Source organism: Apium graveolens, chromosome 5 (assembly GCF_009905375.1).
Source record: "Apium graveolens cultivar Ventura chromosome 5, ASM990537v1, whole genome shotgun sequence".
NCBI lineage: Eukaryota > Viridiplantae > Streptophyta > Magnoliopsida > Apiales > Apiaceae > Apium > Apium graveolens.
This window is the reverse complement of record NC_133651.1, coordinates 1,839,766-1,856,575: the sequence shown is the minus strand read 5'-3', so window position 1 is coordinate 1,856,575 and position 16,810 is coordinate 1,839,766. Positions and strand designations below refer to the sequence as shown.

At 33.1% G+C, this 16,810-nt stretch overlaps 2 protein-coding genes across 2 annotated transcripts; both read right to left on the bottom strand.

The window, feature by feature from the left end:
- Positions 1-289: 289 nt before the first annotated feature.
- On the bottom strand, positions 290-12,199 carry LOC141661910 (uncharacterized). Its single transcript, XM_074468935.1, has 11 exons — positions 11,698-12,199; positions 10,383-10,451; positions 8,862-8,954; positions 7,604-7,728; positions 6,763-6,958; positions 5,764-5,939; positions 3,314-3,443; positions 3,007-3,167; positions 1,811-1,902; positions 1,541-1,637; positions 290-623 (listed from the first exon to the last, which is right to left on the bottom strand). The coding sequence occupies exons 1-11, from the start codon at positions 11,983-11,985 to the stop codon at positions 578-580; spliced, it is 1,473 nt and encodes a 490-aa protein (XP_074325036.1). The 5' UTR covers positions 11,986-12,199; the 3' UTR covers positions 290-577.
- A 3,412-nt stretch (positions 12,200-15,611) lies between these two features.
- LOC141725101 (uncharacterized) lies at positions 15,612-16,130 on the bottom strand. The gene has a single exon (XM_074527501.1). The coding sequence runs from the start codon at positions 16,128-16,130 to the stop codon at positions 15,612-15,614; it is 519 nt and encodes a 172-aa protein (XP_074383602.1).
- Between the last annotated feature and the right edge of the window lie 680 nt (positions 16,131-16,810).

The following is a 16,810-nucleotide window of genomic DNA, read 5'->3' as shown; positions in this document are numbered from 1 at the left end:
TCCGGGTGCCGCCCCAATATGTGTATTTATTTACATTAAAACATTTCTTTAAAAATATATATTTATTATTTCGAAACAAAGAGCACCTCCTAATAGCAACCTATTGGTTGCAAATAATATTTTTATAAAAGGATTCCCTGCCAGTGCAAATATCAGAACCAAACAGCAGCATTTCTTCATTTTTCTCCTAGGCCGGCCTTGGCCTTGGCCCTTGAGAACAAAAACAGGTTAACCCATTTATGGTATCAGCTATGCACTTGACATTTATAAGCTCAAAATACAAAGCGAAAATAATAACTCCTACAAAACTTGTATACATATATCCAAGAGTCGATAATTGTCTTGCTGCCACATCTCTGGAGTCTATGATATCACCCACATATTATGGTTGATATGTTTGTGATGTTTAAATTTAAATTTAATCTACAGGTATCGGTTTAAAATATTTACGAAAGAAAAAAGTTTATAAAAAGGTCCATTTGATAATTATGACCAACTGCACTAATATTCAGAGTCTGGAAACCCCACACTCTGAATTGCAAACAACAATTTCTCTGTGTTCTATCAAAATTGCGGGCTACAGGTTGTCTTTAAACCATTTTGCAACTCCATTTGCTACAGTCCTGCCAAAACAGAGCAACTAGATCATTATATATATGTTGCTACTGACGATACATACTTTGAATACACCATAAGCTTTGGCCTTTGAATGGCTAGAAAATCCATGTCCAGAATAACTTCGGTCATTATTGGATAAGTAACAAATAAGTTAACACATGATGTGCACTAAACGAGCAACGAAACACCAAAAGAAGGACCAGAGTGAAAAGTGAAAACAAAATTATCAATATGAACACTAGACAAACTTTTTCAAACCAAAAATGAAGGTCAAGCTGCAATGCAAACTACGTAGACAAGACAAAGGCCCATAACTAACTGTGGTATATCTAGATTATGCGCACACAAGGCATTAATTCATTTCTTTAAAACCTCCCCAGCACAAAGAAAATGCCATAATTTATGCAGTTATGCCACCTTACACACTGTGGAAAGAAGGTTGTCTTAGACAAATTACTTCACAAGTAAAAGCTAGCAAGCCATACATCTCGATTCTAATCAAAAAACGTTAATCTTAGAAAAGCGATTTGATGTTTTTACTGCATCTAAAAATTTAAATACGTTTACCTTCAGATCAAGATAATTTGTTACATCTTCAAATCATGAAGGACAACCTATAAGTCTACATAGCATTCCATATGTTGGAATCTAAACAGAAGATTTACATTATCTTAATAAAATTAAATCTTGATTGATAAAAATCTAAAATGAGTCTCATGCTGGCATAATTTTTCAAAGGCCAACCTTAAGACTAGCGATTATTACTCGATCCAACTATCAATTCAGATACTATACTTGAGCTTTAAGGATAACTATTATAATTCACTTCTTTAGAAACTGTTATATAACAAAATTATTAAATTAGTGTATTTAGGAACCACATATCAGATATTCTGCGTATTATAAAGGGGAGGAATATTACCCAGCTAAATCTTTTAATGAATTCCATACGTCATCTTGGCCTCCTGATTCCTCATTTTCTTCAATTATCGAACCGTTTTGACTTTCTGCAACACTACCTGCAGGGATGGGGGGCATCTTTCAAATTAGAATCCTTACCAACTCAGACAAACATAGGTATGTCATTGCTTGCACAGAAAGAGAGTCATTGCAAGTTTATGCAGGATAAATGAAATAAACATTGTCCTACAGTATTCTGAAAATATGACGTAATATTGTTATGGAAATTTACCAGCTTGCTGAACTTTAGAATGGCTCCGTGTACGGCTGGTTGGAGTGCCATTAAGAGAAGCAAGTTCCTCAAGCAGGTCACGCTCTTTAGTGCTAAAGGAAAAGGGAAGAACTAATCAGAAGTTTACATGTAGTCCAACAATTTGAAATAAAATCCAATTGCTTCAATATTATACTCTTGGTGACTCAGTGCAGGAGTCATCATTGACAATTTCCAGTTCCAGCAAAGACCATAACCACTTCCCCAGCCCATCTCTGGTTATAGGGATGGTCATCACTTCGCCAGGGAGAGCTATCCCCTGCCCAGTTCCCCAAACCCAAAACTAATCTATTCAAAGAAAAATACTAGCATATCGGGAATATCACATATTGAACATATAGAAATCTATACACACACACATACACGAAGCTACACTATAATTTACTCGATCCAGTGAATGCTTTCATATAACTTGTAAAAATGACTATCCAAATGCAAAGATCCACTCAAACTGAAAAATAAATAGAGATTCAAGCTCTTGCAAATGGTGGTCGGAGCTAGCAAACCACTTCTTACCGGCCTATGTATATGAGCAGGCAGACAGGTAAAAAGCGAGAGATCTGTGTGCACATTCACATTCGTGCGTACTGACAAAAAGAATTTAAAGAAAATGTAGCTTTTATCCAGTTTAAAATGCACAATGAATCTCAGCTTACATATACTTCTGTAGTTCTGTTAATATCAAAATTATCAAAGTATCAGTTGCAGAGCATGATTTTATTAATCAGCAATCATTGAACTAGCCAGCTCAAAAAATATAGCTAGACGGAACACAAAATTATTAATTTACTCGACCCTAGTTAAAGTTTTAGATGTAAATATCTATACATAGCCTGAGAAGCACAATAAATTACGAACTTGCAAATATTGGTTTAGACCTGACGAAGCCACTTTCCCGTGGCCTGTGTATGTGATCCACAAGATGGAGATCTGTGTTTGTGTGTGCGTGACTGGTGAGTATAGAGAAAATAAATAAAATAAAATAAATAGTATACGTGTTTATAGCTTTTGTGCAATCTAATAACTGCACAGCTTATTTTAGGATTACCTGCATTTTGGTTGATGTTAGAAATAATTCAATGCAGAACAAAGTTATAGACTCGACAATCATTATACAACCATAACTATGATGTTAACTCGATGGCGCAGTCACACACCTGATTCGTTTTGGTATACTGACTTTTACAGTAAATGAGTGGTCGCCACGCATTGATGGTCTATTCAGTTTCGGTGCACCTTTCTTTGATAGGACAAGCACATCCCCAGGTTGTGTACCAGGAGGGATTTTGAGTTCAGTAGTCCCCTCAACTGTCTTCACCTGTTCAAGACAAGTACTCAAGTAATTGTGACTTCACATGATACCTAGAAGAGATTGCATACATCCAGGGCTACCTTTGAGTAAAAGAATTGATATTATAACAATATTATTATATTTATAGGCATAGACAGGAGTCCAAGACTTACTTTAGCAACTGTTCCCAATATTGCATCGAGATAACTAATAGACACTGTTGAGCTTAGATCTATACCATCTCTTTGGATCTCTGGTATTTCTTTAATATCAAGGTAGACGAAAAGATCTCCCGAAGGACCCCTGTTATACAAAGAATTAGAGCACTTACATCACATGCTTGTTATGCATGCATGCATATTATATGAAGCAAAATTTCAAGTTAAACAGGTACATACTCAACAACTTGTCTGAATTGTATATTCATACATCTGCCACACTTATATACATAAAAAATTAAGGGCCGTGGTTTGAACATTCCAAAACTTGAACTTTATACTCCAATATGCCAGTATTGCCCTATTGTCCAACACTTGAAATGTGCTCACAGTATTTAAATCTGAGCAAATCTATTTCTCAAAGATATGCTGGTGCCAAATCCTGATAGCCCACTTGGTAAAGCTGTCACATCTAATAGTAATATATCCCCTAGATGTAAAATATTAGTTGTCCTTAACGATAAAAGTTAGCTCAGAGTCTTGAGTTTTCCAGTAGTAGCAAAGTTTAATCACTATAGCATAAGTATTTGTAGGTCAACAGGAGTTAGGATCTCTGTTCATACCAAGGCATAATATTGTGCAGGTTTTTAAAATTGTAAATAAAAATTATATCACAAGTTTAGGCCTCTTTTATCCCTTTTTTTCCTGCCCTGGGAGAGGTGCTTGTCTCATGTTGCCTTAAGAACCTAGATCATATTACTATAAAAATCCCAAAGTACAAGGTGACTCCAAGCTAGTCATACTTGGTAATTGGTATGATTTCCCCCATTTCTGACAGTGGCACTTTAAATTAAACTCCTGACCTCTAATTGAATCTTCCCATTCTTCAGCTCAGCCATCGATTACAGGCATGCTTTGTGGAATGTAGCTTATTCAAAACTTTCTTCGATCAGCAGTACTTTCTCTACTTTTTTCATACTGCAACCATGAGCTACTAGTCTACTACAACTTAATATCACAAGAACTTAATTTTGTCCTGACAGCTTTAAAGATAACACTAGGCTTCGGGTTGATCATCAGTGCTGCAAGTATGAATGGTAAACACATCACTTGCACAACGACTTTTTCAATTACAAGGGAGATTTATGGTAACATTGGGTCTTTTCAATTTTATCTTCTTTCAGTGAAACATAAAATCATGTATTACATTGAAATGTAAGGCTGATGACTACTTATACATTTGTCATAGACCATTAAAAGAACTTAAATCCTATAACCATTTGAATGACATAGCCATTCCCCAGTTTCACGGAGCAGCAAGTCACAAATACTACTAACGAGAAACAGCTTTCTACAGTTCAGATCTCGAGCATTTTTCAACTGAACTGGACAAAGATGCAGCACACTTACCTAGAACACCATTTGTAAATGTGTGTAGGGGGGGAAGGGAAGAATGGAAAATATTGTTATCGTTTCAAGAGATAAGGCAGGGGAGAATTCTTTTCTATTTTTAGCACTAACAAAAGTTTGTAATAGGGAATCTTTTATAAATCCCACCCCCCCCCCCCCCCCCGCGTGCTACTGTTATTCTTACAGAAAGTACAGTATCATACAGTTAAGTTTTCTGGAAACTTTGGATAAACTGAGGTGTGTTTGCTTCCAACCTTAATTCCTTGGACCTCAAATCAAGGGTATTACGACATAGTGGTGGCAGTTTTTCAGACACAATGGCATTCATATGGTAGCTTCTACATGAAGTCGTTAATTTATATACATATACACATATAATAACAATCTATATTGCAATTAATATTATTGCAAGTCATTTGGGTCAATTTTTCATGAGGAAAATACTTTTTTTCTGCACATGATGGCACTTTATGCTTACATTATTCTGCAAATTTTTGAAGTGTTGAACAAATTGTTCTCACCTGAGTGCGAGTGCGAGTCTCTATAAATAAACAGCCACTTATCAAATATGTGAAATTAATTTATTTTATAATAAATGCAAACCCGTATCACAACATTTGAAAATATTTGTATATAAGTATGTGTATAAAGAATGGGTGCTATAAACAAGTTGCCTTGCTAACAGGGTGCTCTAAAACAAGTTGCCTTACTAACAGCCCAGGCCCAGTACAAAATGGTGTCCAGATCATTCAGTTGCGATGGATGTCATTCAGTTTATATATGACGATAAAAAGAAGCTGTAATTAGTCCCGGATATAAGTCTGATAAAAGAAACTGTGCTAAGTGGGATCAACCCTCAGGTACAAGACAGTACCATGTATTGGAACATTCAACCAAAACAAAACTCGTATATCATGTTACAATTGTAGTAATTATAATGATGAATAGCAGAAGAAAAATAGAGTTAGAGAGGTGATAAATCTTGTGCTAGTTCGAACTAAAAGATGAAAAGGGTGAGATATAGTTTGAGCTAGAGGAACTGTATATTTACATACCCCTTTGGTCCAGCATCACCTTCCCCAGCAACTCTGAGTATGCTACCTTTGCCCACTCCGGGAGGAATTTTGACTTTAATATCTTTCTTAACACGTACACGTCCCTCCCCAGAGCAACTACGACAAAACTCAGAAATCACTTCACCGTTGCCACCACATTTTGGACAAACAGAAACCTAAATTATGCAGAAGTAGAGAGTAAGCAAAACAACCAGCAACAGGATATTGATAACCGACATAGTAAAGACAAAATTGTTGAATATATATCAAGTACAAAAACAATGGTAAAGCAATGATGCAAGACGAGATATTGAAAAATATGAATAAAATCAATACAATAACAGACTAGCATGGGTGAATTAAGCGCAGAAAATCCACTACCCAAGGGTTTCCCAACCGCAGAAGGGAGAAATGAAGATGGATTGCAACCCATGAACAAAGAGACTCAATTTACTATCTGATTATATCTCAATTATTAAGTCTTATATGATATGTGGGGATTAAAATACTTATGAAGGGAATAACCCCAGTAATAAACCTAATGCCCTAAGGCCCGTAAACAGTTGGGCTTATTATAAATAATCTACTACACATTTGATAAACTAATAGTCTCATATATATATGCACTATTCTACACCCTAGATAGGATTAAGCTATTTTTTTACTAAACAGGATTAAGCTATTTACTAATAAACATATAAAAAACCCATTTACTGCGACTTCTGTTTCTCGTCAAATGGTTATGTAAAACACCCCCTCTCGATAATGTTAGACAAAACAATTGAAATGTTCTTATCCTGATGTCTACTAGAGTAAAATATGTAGAAGGTATATCATACCTATAACGATGTTCAACTTTGACTATGAATGAGATACTTTTAAGCTACATTGTGACATATGATAAAGAGAAAGAAAAAACTTTAAATCAAAGTTAGGTGTGCACATTATTTATTCTTCGATCGATGTAACAGATCAGGAAATTAATTTACATTACATTACCTGTGAAAACATGCCAAAAGGTGTTTGTTCAGTTCGCATGACTTGACCTCTACCACCACAAGTTGAGCATATCCTCATTTTGGAGCCAATTTTAGCTCCCGTGCCAGTACAAACTTCACATGTCTCGAGATGTGAAAGTTCAAATTCTTTTTCTGCTCCATATATAACAGCTGAAAATTCTAGTGTCATGTCATAGCTGGCACAAAATGTACATAATCGATTAGGTTTCTGTAGAGATAAACGGAGCTCAGCCTCCAACAGTACAAACTCTCCGGATTTTAAAAAGAAAACAAACATTTCAACATCAAACCAAGAATCAAAAAAATTAACATGGTATTTCGCCTTTCTCAGTAGATCTTTAGATATTACAAGCTCAGCACAAGTTTTTCTCATTTGCTTGTTACTTCACTACAAAAAAATCACTACACTGTGCTGCCGACTTCAACTTTCAACACTATCGCAGATAAAAAAAAAGCAAGCACAAATGCTAAAAGTAGTAATTTGTTTCGACCTAAAAAGCAGACGTGAAAAGGCCCGGGCAACACATATGAACTGCAAGACCAAAAGAAGCTAATTGAATATGTTTACCATTTATTTACACGTTATAAGAAACTATTGGAACAAGCAATTCAAGCCTGCCTGGTAGATTAGCAAGCTGCAGTGGTTAGTATCTAATTATCTATTTTGCAGCCATAAGGTGCCAATTTAAAAAATCAATGACAATATAGGATATATCTGATTCAAGAATATATATAAATCATGATAATATATACACAAAACCGAAAACTCTAGCAAGTTGAATACGTATTCTGAAAGAAATACAATAATTATATAAATTCACCGTATATCTTCGCCTTTAGTAACAGTAGTACGACCACGCGTTCCAAACCCAGAAGAATCCATACCAGGGAAACCACCACCCATGTTAGAGCCAAAAAATGTCTCAAATAAATCAAAAGGATTGCTCTGCAGCAAATTAAAATTGTATTAGCTGAAGTAGCAAGTTTGCAGCATGCAAGCTGCATGCATGCATCAAACCATCTCTGATTGAACTTTATGCAGCACCAATGTTGGCTTGGTAAAGAGGTTTACTTCCATGAAATGGATGGGCAAGCTATAATGAGCATTTACTTCAGTGTAAATCTTTATATTTTATTATATTCTTTACCAGATCCACAGACACTTGCTCTCTGAATTCCTCACGTATAACTTACATATAATTTCTTAAAGTTAAAAAAAAATCTTCCTAAAGATCTACAGCATAACTTAACACAGTACCACGCACTTTGTAACCAGTTATGATATCCTTTCCTTTGACAGAGATCTGTACGCCCACACATTCTTTAAGGACAGAGAGTGCATATAATTACATGAGCAAAGAATTCGGCAGCAATACAAAACCATGAGAAGAAGAATGAGAAGTTCTGCGACATTTAATTTATAATTTAATAATAGGCAACCACAATGTCACATTTTGTGGTATATGAATTGATAGATCAGTTTTTTCTTTCCTCTTTGACTAATAATGTAAAATATCTGATTATGCATCAATAAAAAACCTCAGCATGTCTAATTGTCTACCTAGAAGACTATAAATGTACAAGTGAATAACCTGCAGCAAAGGAAAGTGCCGCAATAATTTTACACTTTACACTTAAACTATAATGATGTCATATAATACATCTCTGGCATTTGAGAACATAACTGCTCTGGGAAAGTGATTCGTCTTCTTGGAATATGTGTGCCTCACTACGTTACCAGGAGAGAAAAGAATCACATATGGATTATAGATGAAAAGGCTAAGTATCTATCATAATTTGGCGATTTGAGCACTGTATGTATGATATTCAAGGTCCTTCAGTTTTTTGCATTTTTCTTTGAATACTCAAGAGTCAAGATCATGTCATGATGGGGTGATAAAGCTTCGGTTGGCCACCATAGCCCAGGTATTGAACCTCTAACCCCACTCTCCGTGTGCAAATGATCTTTGTAACAAAAAGACTATAGTCAAAGAGTTCGCCATGCTTAGATATATACTATCTTTAGTTACTCTAATGTGTAAATTAGAAAACAAAAAATTAATTTTCAAAAAGTAGTACCGTGTATGCACCAGCCTGTGCCCCTGCTCCACTCTTAAGCCCGGCTTCACCATACCGGTCATACAAAGCCCTCTTCTGGTCATCTGATAACACCTGACAATATTGTGCGTCAGAATCAAATAAACATCGAATGGGTGAATGGGTGTCAACAAGTAATTCAGTGTAAGACTTCTAACTCGTAAATTCATATTTTAATTATTTCCAAAACAACATGAAATGCAAGTGGTTTGTAAAGCTATGAAGAGATGCTCTACAAAACAAGATTTCTTTTGATAGTAAGAACATGCAAGTCTTCACAGTTGTTTACATAAATGTTTACGTGGTCAAATTCAATAATTCAATTTAGAAACGATTGTTGTTAGATGTTGACACCTGTAAATTGCAGATAATGAAAACTGAGTTGCCATGAAAAATAAGATTATGGTGCGTATGTTGATAAATCCCAGAGATACATAATTTAACAATCTAATTAGGAACGTCACTCCATACAAGGGCCAAATGTTAATAAAACCCAAATATAAGACAAAAGGCTAGGATCACTGGATCAATAAAATTAAGATAAGCGTGAATCCTACATTCGAGATTTCTAACTTAAAAGCACTGGTCTAGAATATATTATGCGATATGTAAAAAGAAATTACTGTGTTTGTTTTCATTTGTATAATCTTAGATGGATCATCAATCCTAACAAATTATAGCACATAATGACATACATTTAGATATGCATAAATAAGTTTTTTAATCATGTTTAGTAGGATAAAATAAAGCAGTGTACTGTATACAGCTTCTATCAGTTACAATTTTAATATTATTGTCAATTATGGTAAAAACAGATAGAGAGAGTTCGGAATGCTCAATTTGCAGTACTGATGTGCTAAGTAGTAAGTATCGTGTTCAGTTTTCTAGCATCACATCAATACATCGCCAGGTCATGAGAATATCCAGTAACTGCTGTTAAAGCTAATAAATATTACCATATATATAAAAAAATTATATGGGATACACATATGGCTAGTTATGCATATGGCTAATGGATATCCAAATATTTATACGGGATATACACATATGGCTAATGGATATCCAAACGGGTATCCCAACAATTTATTTTTATATGGGTTACACATATGGCTAATGGATATCCAATTTTTTTTCTTTTTGAGAAAGACATAAAAATGGGGTACCCATTTTGTAAATGCGTATCCCAAACGGACCCGAAGGCTAAAATTGGTCAACACCTTAAAAATGGTTTTGTTTCTTCTTGGTCAATTTTATCTAAAAAATGGTTCTTTTGACATTTTTTCTAATGCACAAAAGGATGTGTGAATGTAGAGAACATATAAATGGAAAGTTAAAAGTGAAGAAGCTGCTTATTAAATTGAAATAAGCATTGAGAATTATGTTATAGTGAGGGATTCTCCATCATAGCTTTGTTCGTTTCAAAACCTATGAGTCTTTGATAAAAAAAGTCGGACATAAATAATCGAGGATCTAACATTAGTAAATTATTAGCTTCATACATACCTCATAGGCGGCACTAATTTCTTTAAACTTTTCAGTAGCTCCAGGTTGCTTGTTGACGTCAGGATGATACTAAAACGCAGCATACGTAAAAGATTTCAGAATTTATGAGAAAAGCTACAGATTTAAGTTTTGCATTGCTAACTAGGCAGGCTATTATTAAGTACATAACTGCCCAAATCGGTGAATTGAACCACTTTAAACACCGCAAAAGAAGTCAAAACTAACTGAACATGTATCGAGTAAAAGCAAAGCAAACAGTGCCAGACAAGAGGGATGGAATCATAGATATGAAATAATAGAAAATAGACTCTATTTGGTCCCATCCAGAAATTAAAACTTCTACTTTAATCTATTAATTGAAACTTCATGTTTTACCATTTTAAAAAAAATAACGGCTAAGCAGATCAAATGGTCATACAATGACCCATAACGAACTTGAGTAGAGAAACTTCAATACAAGTCCCGTCATATTAAATACGTTTGTCACAGCATGCTAACAGCATATCCTCCATCTGGCATCTCCGCGCCATATATGACAAAAAATACATTGTTAAGGCTACAAATCTGTGTGTTGTGTGTGATAATCGTCAGAATAACTGTAATAACTAAAAACTACTAAATTTGTCAATATCGTTACGACGTAAGAACCTAACCCAATCCCTAACTGGCTACAATAACGTTCGATTTTTCATCACATAACATTCCTCAACAGAAACTATCTTAGACCCTTATTCCTTCCATTCCACAACATACCAGGTCAAATCAATATTCCCTATCCAAGTGATCTTCAATCAAAAGATTTCAGTTCATTTGCACAACTGATCACACCAGAGATCAACATAACAACTAACTGCAAAATACTCGTTCAAAACGCAATAACTTGTTTTTTTCCTTTTTGAAGCAATGTTTATCAATTACAAGTGATCCCTCATATGTTCTCATTATTCCTTGCAAACAAACACCGCAACACCACTCATCCATCTCACATTTCAAGTACAAGTCACCACAAACAATCTAAAGCAAATTAACATAAATTTCAGCAATTTTATGCAGCAACTTGTTTTTCCTTTATGCAGCAATGTCTATTAATTACAAGTGATCCTTCATATGTTCTCACACTCATCCATCTCACATTCACAAACAATATAAACCAAAAATAACATAACATTTCCGCAATTTTCAATAGTTAAACAGACTAACAGAATCTAAATTAAAATTCACATCAATAAAACAGTAAATTAAGCACTAATCACATCACACAACAAAACGAAACTCGACACAAATACGAAGCAACACGCATTATAACGAGAGGCACCTGCCGAGCTAATTTCCGATACGCAGCCTTAATCTCCTTACTATCAGCAGCCTTCGAAACACCGAGAGTCGAATAATAATCAGCCGAAGCATACACACCGCCTCTAACGCGTTTCACACAAACTCGACTCCTATTAAACTCATTAAAACTAAACGAAGTAGAAACAGAAATGAAGCTGCTGTTCTGCGACAAAAACGACGAGTAGTTGGAAGAAAGGAAGCATCTAGAACGTTCGAAGCTAGGGATGTGAGAGAATGAATTAGGCGTTGAAGCCAATGCTGTTGCCATTGAATTGAGAGATTGATTATTGTTAGGGTTTGTAAGATGGAGGTTATGTGAAGTGTTTGATTTTTTTTAATTTGTTCATAACGGAACGAGGTGGACGGAGAGATTGTGGAGAGAGAGAGAGGGAGGGAGAGAGAGAGGTTCTGTTTTTTTATGGATGGAAAGGGAGGAGGATGTGGTGCGAGCACGGGCTTACGCGATTTTTCTATACTAATTTTATTTTTTTATCTTTCTTTTCTTTCCGGTGTATGCTAGCACGTTTTTCTTTTTGTATAACAAAGTCCGCTTTACTTACGCGCACTTCAACTAGTCCGAGAAATGTTATTGTTTTCACATCTATACTAATTTATACTAAATTATAATAACCGAACAGGGGTATAATTTGTATTTTGGTTAACACTGTTTTTGGTTATCTCTTTTGATCAGGATCGTCAGATCTCTTAACCAAATGATCATAACTGTTAGATCCCAATAGTGAAAAAATACACCAGCCCAACTTACAGGTTCTAATCCCGCCAACAACACACATTTTTATTATTATTTAAAAAATTACAAATAAATTTCTAGGTTCGAATCCTGGCTAACAACAAACATTAATATTAATATTTATAAATAAATATACTAACCAAGTTCACATATTCGAACCCCGCCAACATCTCCGCCAACTTCAAACATTTAATTATTATTTATAAATAAGGTTAATGGTTCAAATTTCATCAACCCTATACTATTTTATAATATACTATTTGATTTAAATTAAAGTTATACACAATCAAATTATAATTATATTGTTATTAATTAACGTATTTATTTATTTATATTAGAATTTCAATAAAATCATATAAAATATAAATATTAACGGAACCCGTGCATCGCATTGGTTTTAAGCTAGTTTTATTAATACTAGTTTAAAACCTGTGTGATGCACGGAGTCTCCATGATTAAATTATTTTTAATATTATTTTACCTCGATTGAATATTATATTAATTTAGCCCTTATGAAAATTATCTATTAATTTGTTTTAATCCAATTTAATTATATTGACCAACGATTTATATTTTGATTTAAATTTTATAGTAGGTCGATTCAATAATTTAAAAAAATTAGTCGAATTAATTGTATTTATTATTTTATTTTAGATTGAGATCAGTTATACTATTTTGACAAATCTCACTAATTATATATAGTTTTCTTTGAATTTTATTTATTCGGGATAAATATTATAATTTTATCTTATTCGAGATAAATAACTTATATTATTTTTGTTTTATCGTACCGAAGAACGAATTATATTTTTATTATATTTCTGTCGGTTTCTATTGTATATTTTTTTTTACCCCAGACTAATAATATTTATTATTTTGTTGTATGAAATCCTTATACCGACCAAATTTTTATATATTATTTTGTTGTCCGAAATCTTTGTGACTAACCGACCAATTATAATTATAATAATTCAGTAAGAGTAATTAAATAATTTCCGGTAAGTACCGACTGAGCGACTTCTAAATTTTTAATATTTCGTCTATGATAATATAGTATAGATGATTTGAGAATAATTATAAATATACATATAGGTTCACAAGTTAGTGATATTTCAGTTTTAAAAAATAATGTATGATTGAAATCTATACTTTTAATTATATTTTTATAGGTGTGTTTACAAAAGATAATTATGTTTTAATTAAAAGGTAAATTTAAGCTCAAAAGTATACGGATTATTTTTAGTCTGTTAACCGACGAAATGAAACTATCTACATACAGATTTACGTTAATTTAATTTGTTTAAACTCGGATCAATGATAAAATTTTATATTTAAATGATAAAAAATTTATGTTATCCCGAAAAACGTACATATTATTTTATTGTAGTTGATCTGATTATTTTTATATTTTAAAATTGATTTATCATGAATTAATTGTATAATTTTTTTAGCCCACATAAATAGTATATTTTGATTTATTTTAGTTCAACGACTATTACACTAATGAATCATCTTTATTTTCGTTTTATTAAAATAGTTTAGATATTTTAGAAATTAAAGAAAACCCCTAATGGGTCGAATCTTGGTCATCCCCATCTTCTAAGCCCCCATTATACCTACAAACCAATTAAGTAGATTTTAATTTTATTTTAACTTGGATTAATAATATAATAATTAATTTTAATTTAGGTTTGATTTTTGATTTTAGCGTAGATCAATAATATATATATTATTTTTTTAGTCTCAGACCCGTTATATCTACCGGATGCAGCTATTTACATTTAGTTTGTTTTTAGTTTTATTTTAGCCCTAGGTGAATATCATTTTGTTTTAAATCGAGCAAATGATATATATTTTATTTCATTTTAGCATAATATTATATCGATCAACGAATTACCTTTCAAATTTTTGTTTTTAGCCCGATTCAATAATTTTTTATAATCAGCTCAGTAATATTTATTATTTTGTTTTAGCATGAGTCATCAAATCTTTGTTTTAGTTTCCAACTCGTCATATGCCCTAAAAAGAGTTTTTAGGCACTTTATTCAATCCAATTCGGCTAATTATATTTAGTTTTTAGTTTTATTTTATTTTAACCAGGGGGCTAGTATTATCTTATTTTAGATCGAATGGATAATATATATTATTTTGTTTAGTCCAATGACAATATATCGATCAAACGAATTTTCTATCAAATTTTTGTTTTATCCCCGCCTAATTATATCGAGATCAATAATATTTATTATTTTGTTTTAGAATGAGTTTGCAAATCCAACTAAGTTAACTATATGTAGTTTATTTTTGTTTTTTATTTAAGACTGAATCAATATTATAATTTTTTTTAGCCATGAATTTATAGATTATTTTGTTTAAACCAAAATTAGTGGACATATTATAACTCTATTGTGAGTATCTATCTATTTATAGAGTATTTTATTTTATACATTACTATAATTACGATGACATACCGATTATCAACCAAACTTTCATTGTTTCATTTTTATTATAATAATATAAATATATAGTTGCATGTTCACTTTTCAGGTGTCCATCACAAAAGCTAACGAATCAACTGATCTACTAGGCGCGGTGCATATGCAGCGGGCAAAAACTGATGGACTCAATAATTACTACTCGTTCAATTCATGAGCAGGAGGATTGATTTTCAAAGGACTCACCAACGTGCAACAATCAGCGGGGGCCATTTCTTTTTCACTTTATTAGTACTATAACAGCTATATATTTCTGTACATTCAATCAAGCAACGGCTATATACGAATAACGGTCACTTATTTTAGTTATAAATATTGATTCTTTTGTGTTCATTTTTACCCAAAAATTTAACTTCTCAATATTATCTTTTCTTTCATATATTTATACATATAAAAATATATAATGGGTACTAATTGGCTCCCTTCCGAAGAATTACAATTATGTATTTCGTGGGCTCGACAATTTGTTGATCCGATCACCGGTTGATATTCAAACAAGAATAATTTATGGGGGCGAATTCATGAGGATTATGCAAAAAATTGGTGTGACACTCCTGAGAACTCTCATGTCGAACCTCGTTCAAAAGTTGCTATTGATTCACACTGGACACTATAAGCTCCACCCCATCGACTTGAACAATTCGTCCACTCCTAATGCATACAATCGATACTTTCATTCATACCCGGAAATCCTCTTTGTTCGCCTCTTGCTAAAAGCCTTCTTAAATCTGCAAGTGTTGGAGCACGAAGGTACTCTTCACCAAAGAGCTTTTTCATGCACTCAAGTGTAGTTGATTCTCCCATTCTGCATATTTCGGCACATTGATCAGCTGATGCGCCGTAAGCTAGCATTCGTAATGCAACAGTCATTTTTTGTTGGGGTAGCAACCCCAATAATCCAATTGCATCTGCTTTTTTATGCCAATAAGAATCTTGAGTGCATAGATCTGTCATGATGTGATTGAAAACATGGGGGCACATTCTATATCTTCGACGAAAGTCGTCTTCACTGAATATAGGACGATAAACGAAGTAATCTTCCATGAGATTTTTACCTCTCGACAACCTTTGTCTATGATGATTGAGAGATTTCCCAGGCCGTGAGCCACGTCCTTGTGGTTCATTTGAAGTCTCGATAAAATCCATCACCATTGCCGCTTCGGTGACCATGATATTCATGATTTCAGACTCTTCTTGACTGTGTTATCTCTGACTCAATAATCTTTTCAATGCATTCATTTTGATAAGAAATTGTAATGATTTTGAGATACTATACTCAGAAGATCATGATATTATTTATGGACAACTTTTCTATCTGCAAATTTAGATCAAGACACGTGTTATTACGTGATTCAATGAAAATCTTATAAAAAATTTAAATTTATCCACAATTTTATCAAAAATCTCAAATTATATAGCAATCTATTATTGGATATTATTTGTGGGACCATTAAATAATAGAGATGAATTTAAATTTATCATATAAAACTAAATTATTTATTTGATGAATAGTAATCGATGAATTGATAAAGTTTTATGGGTGCATAAAAATCAACAAAAATAATTGATTTATCGTGAATAGTAATCAACTCCATCAATTCGATTCATGAATTGATGGACTTTGTGGGCGCATATACTCTCAGGGTTGATACTTGATAGCTCACTTGAATTCAGTATATTCATTTTCTGATTCCTGTTAAATTCGTTTTACTGTTTTGTGCTTCAATTAAATTTTGCTCAAATATACTAATAAGTCAGTTTGAGTCCAAAATAAAAGAGTCGCGAGATATATAATACGGGAAATGTTATTTTCAGAGTAACTTCCTTAATTCAAGAGCAAAAAAAGAATG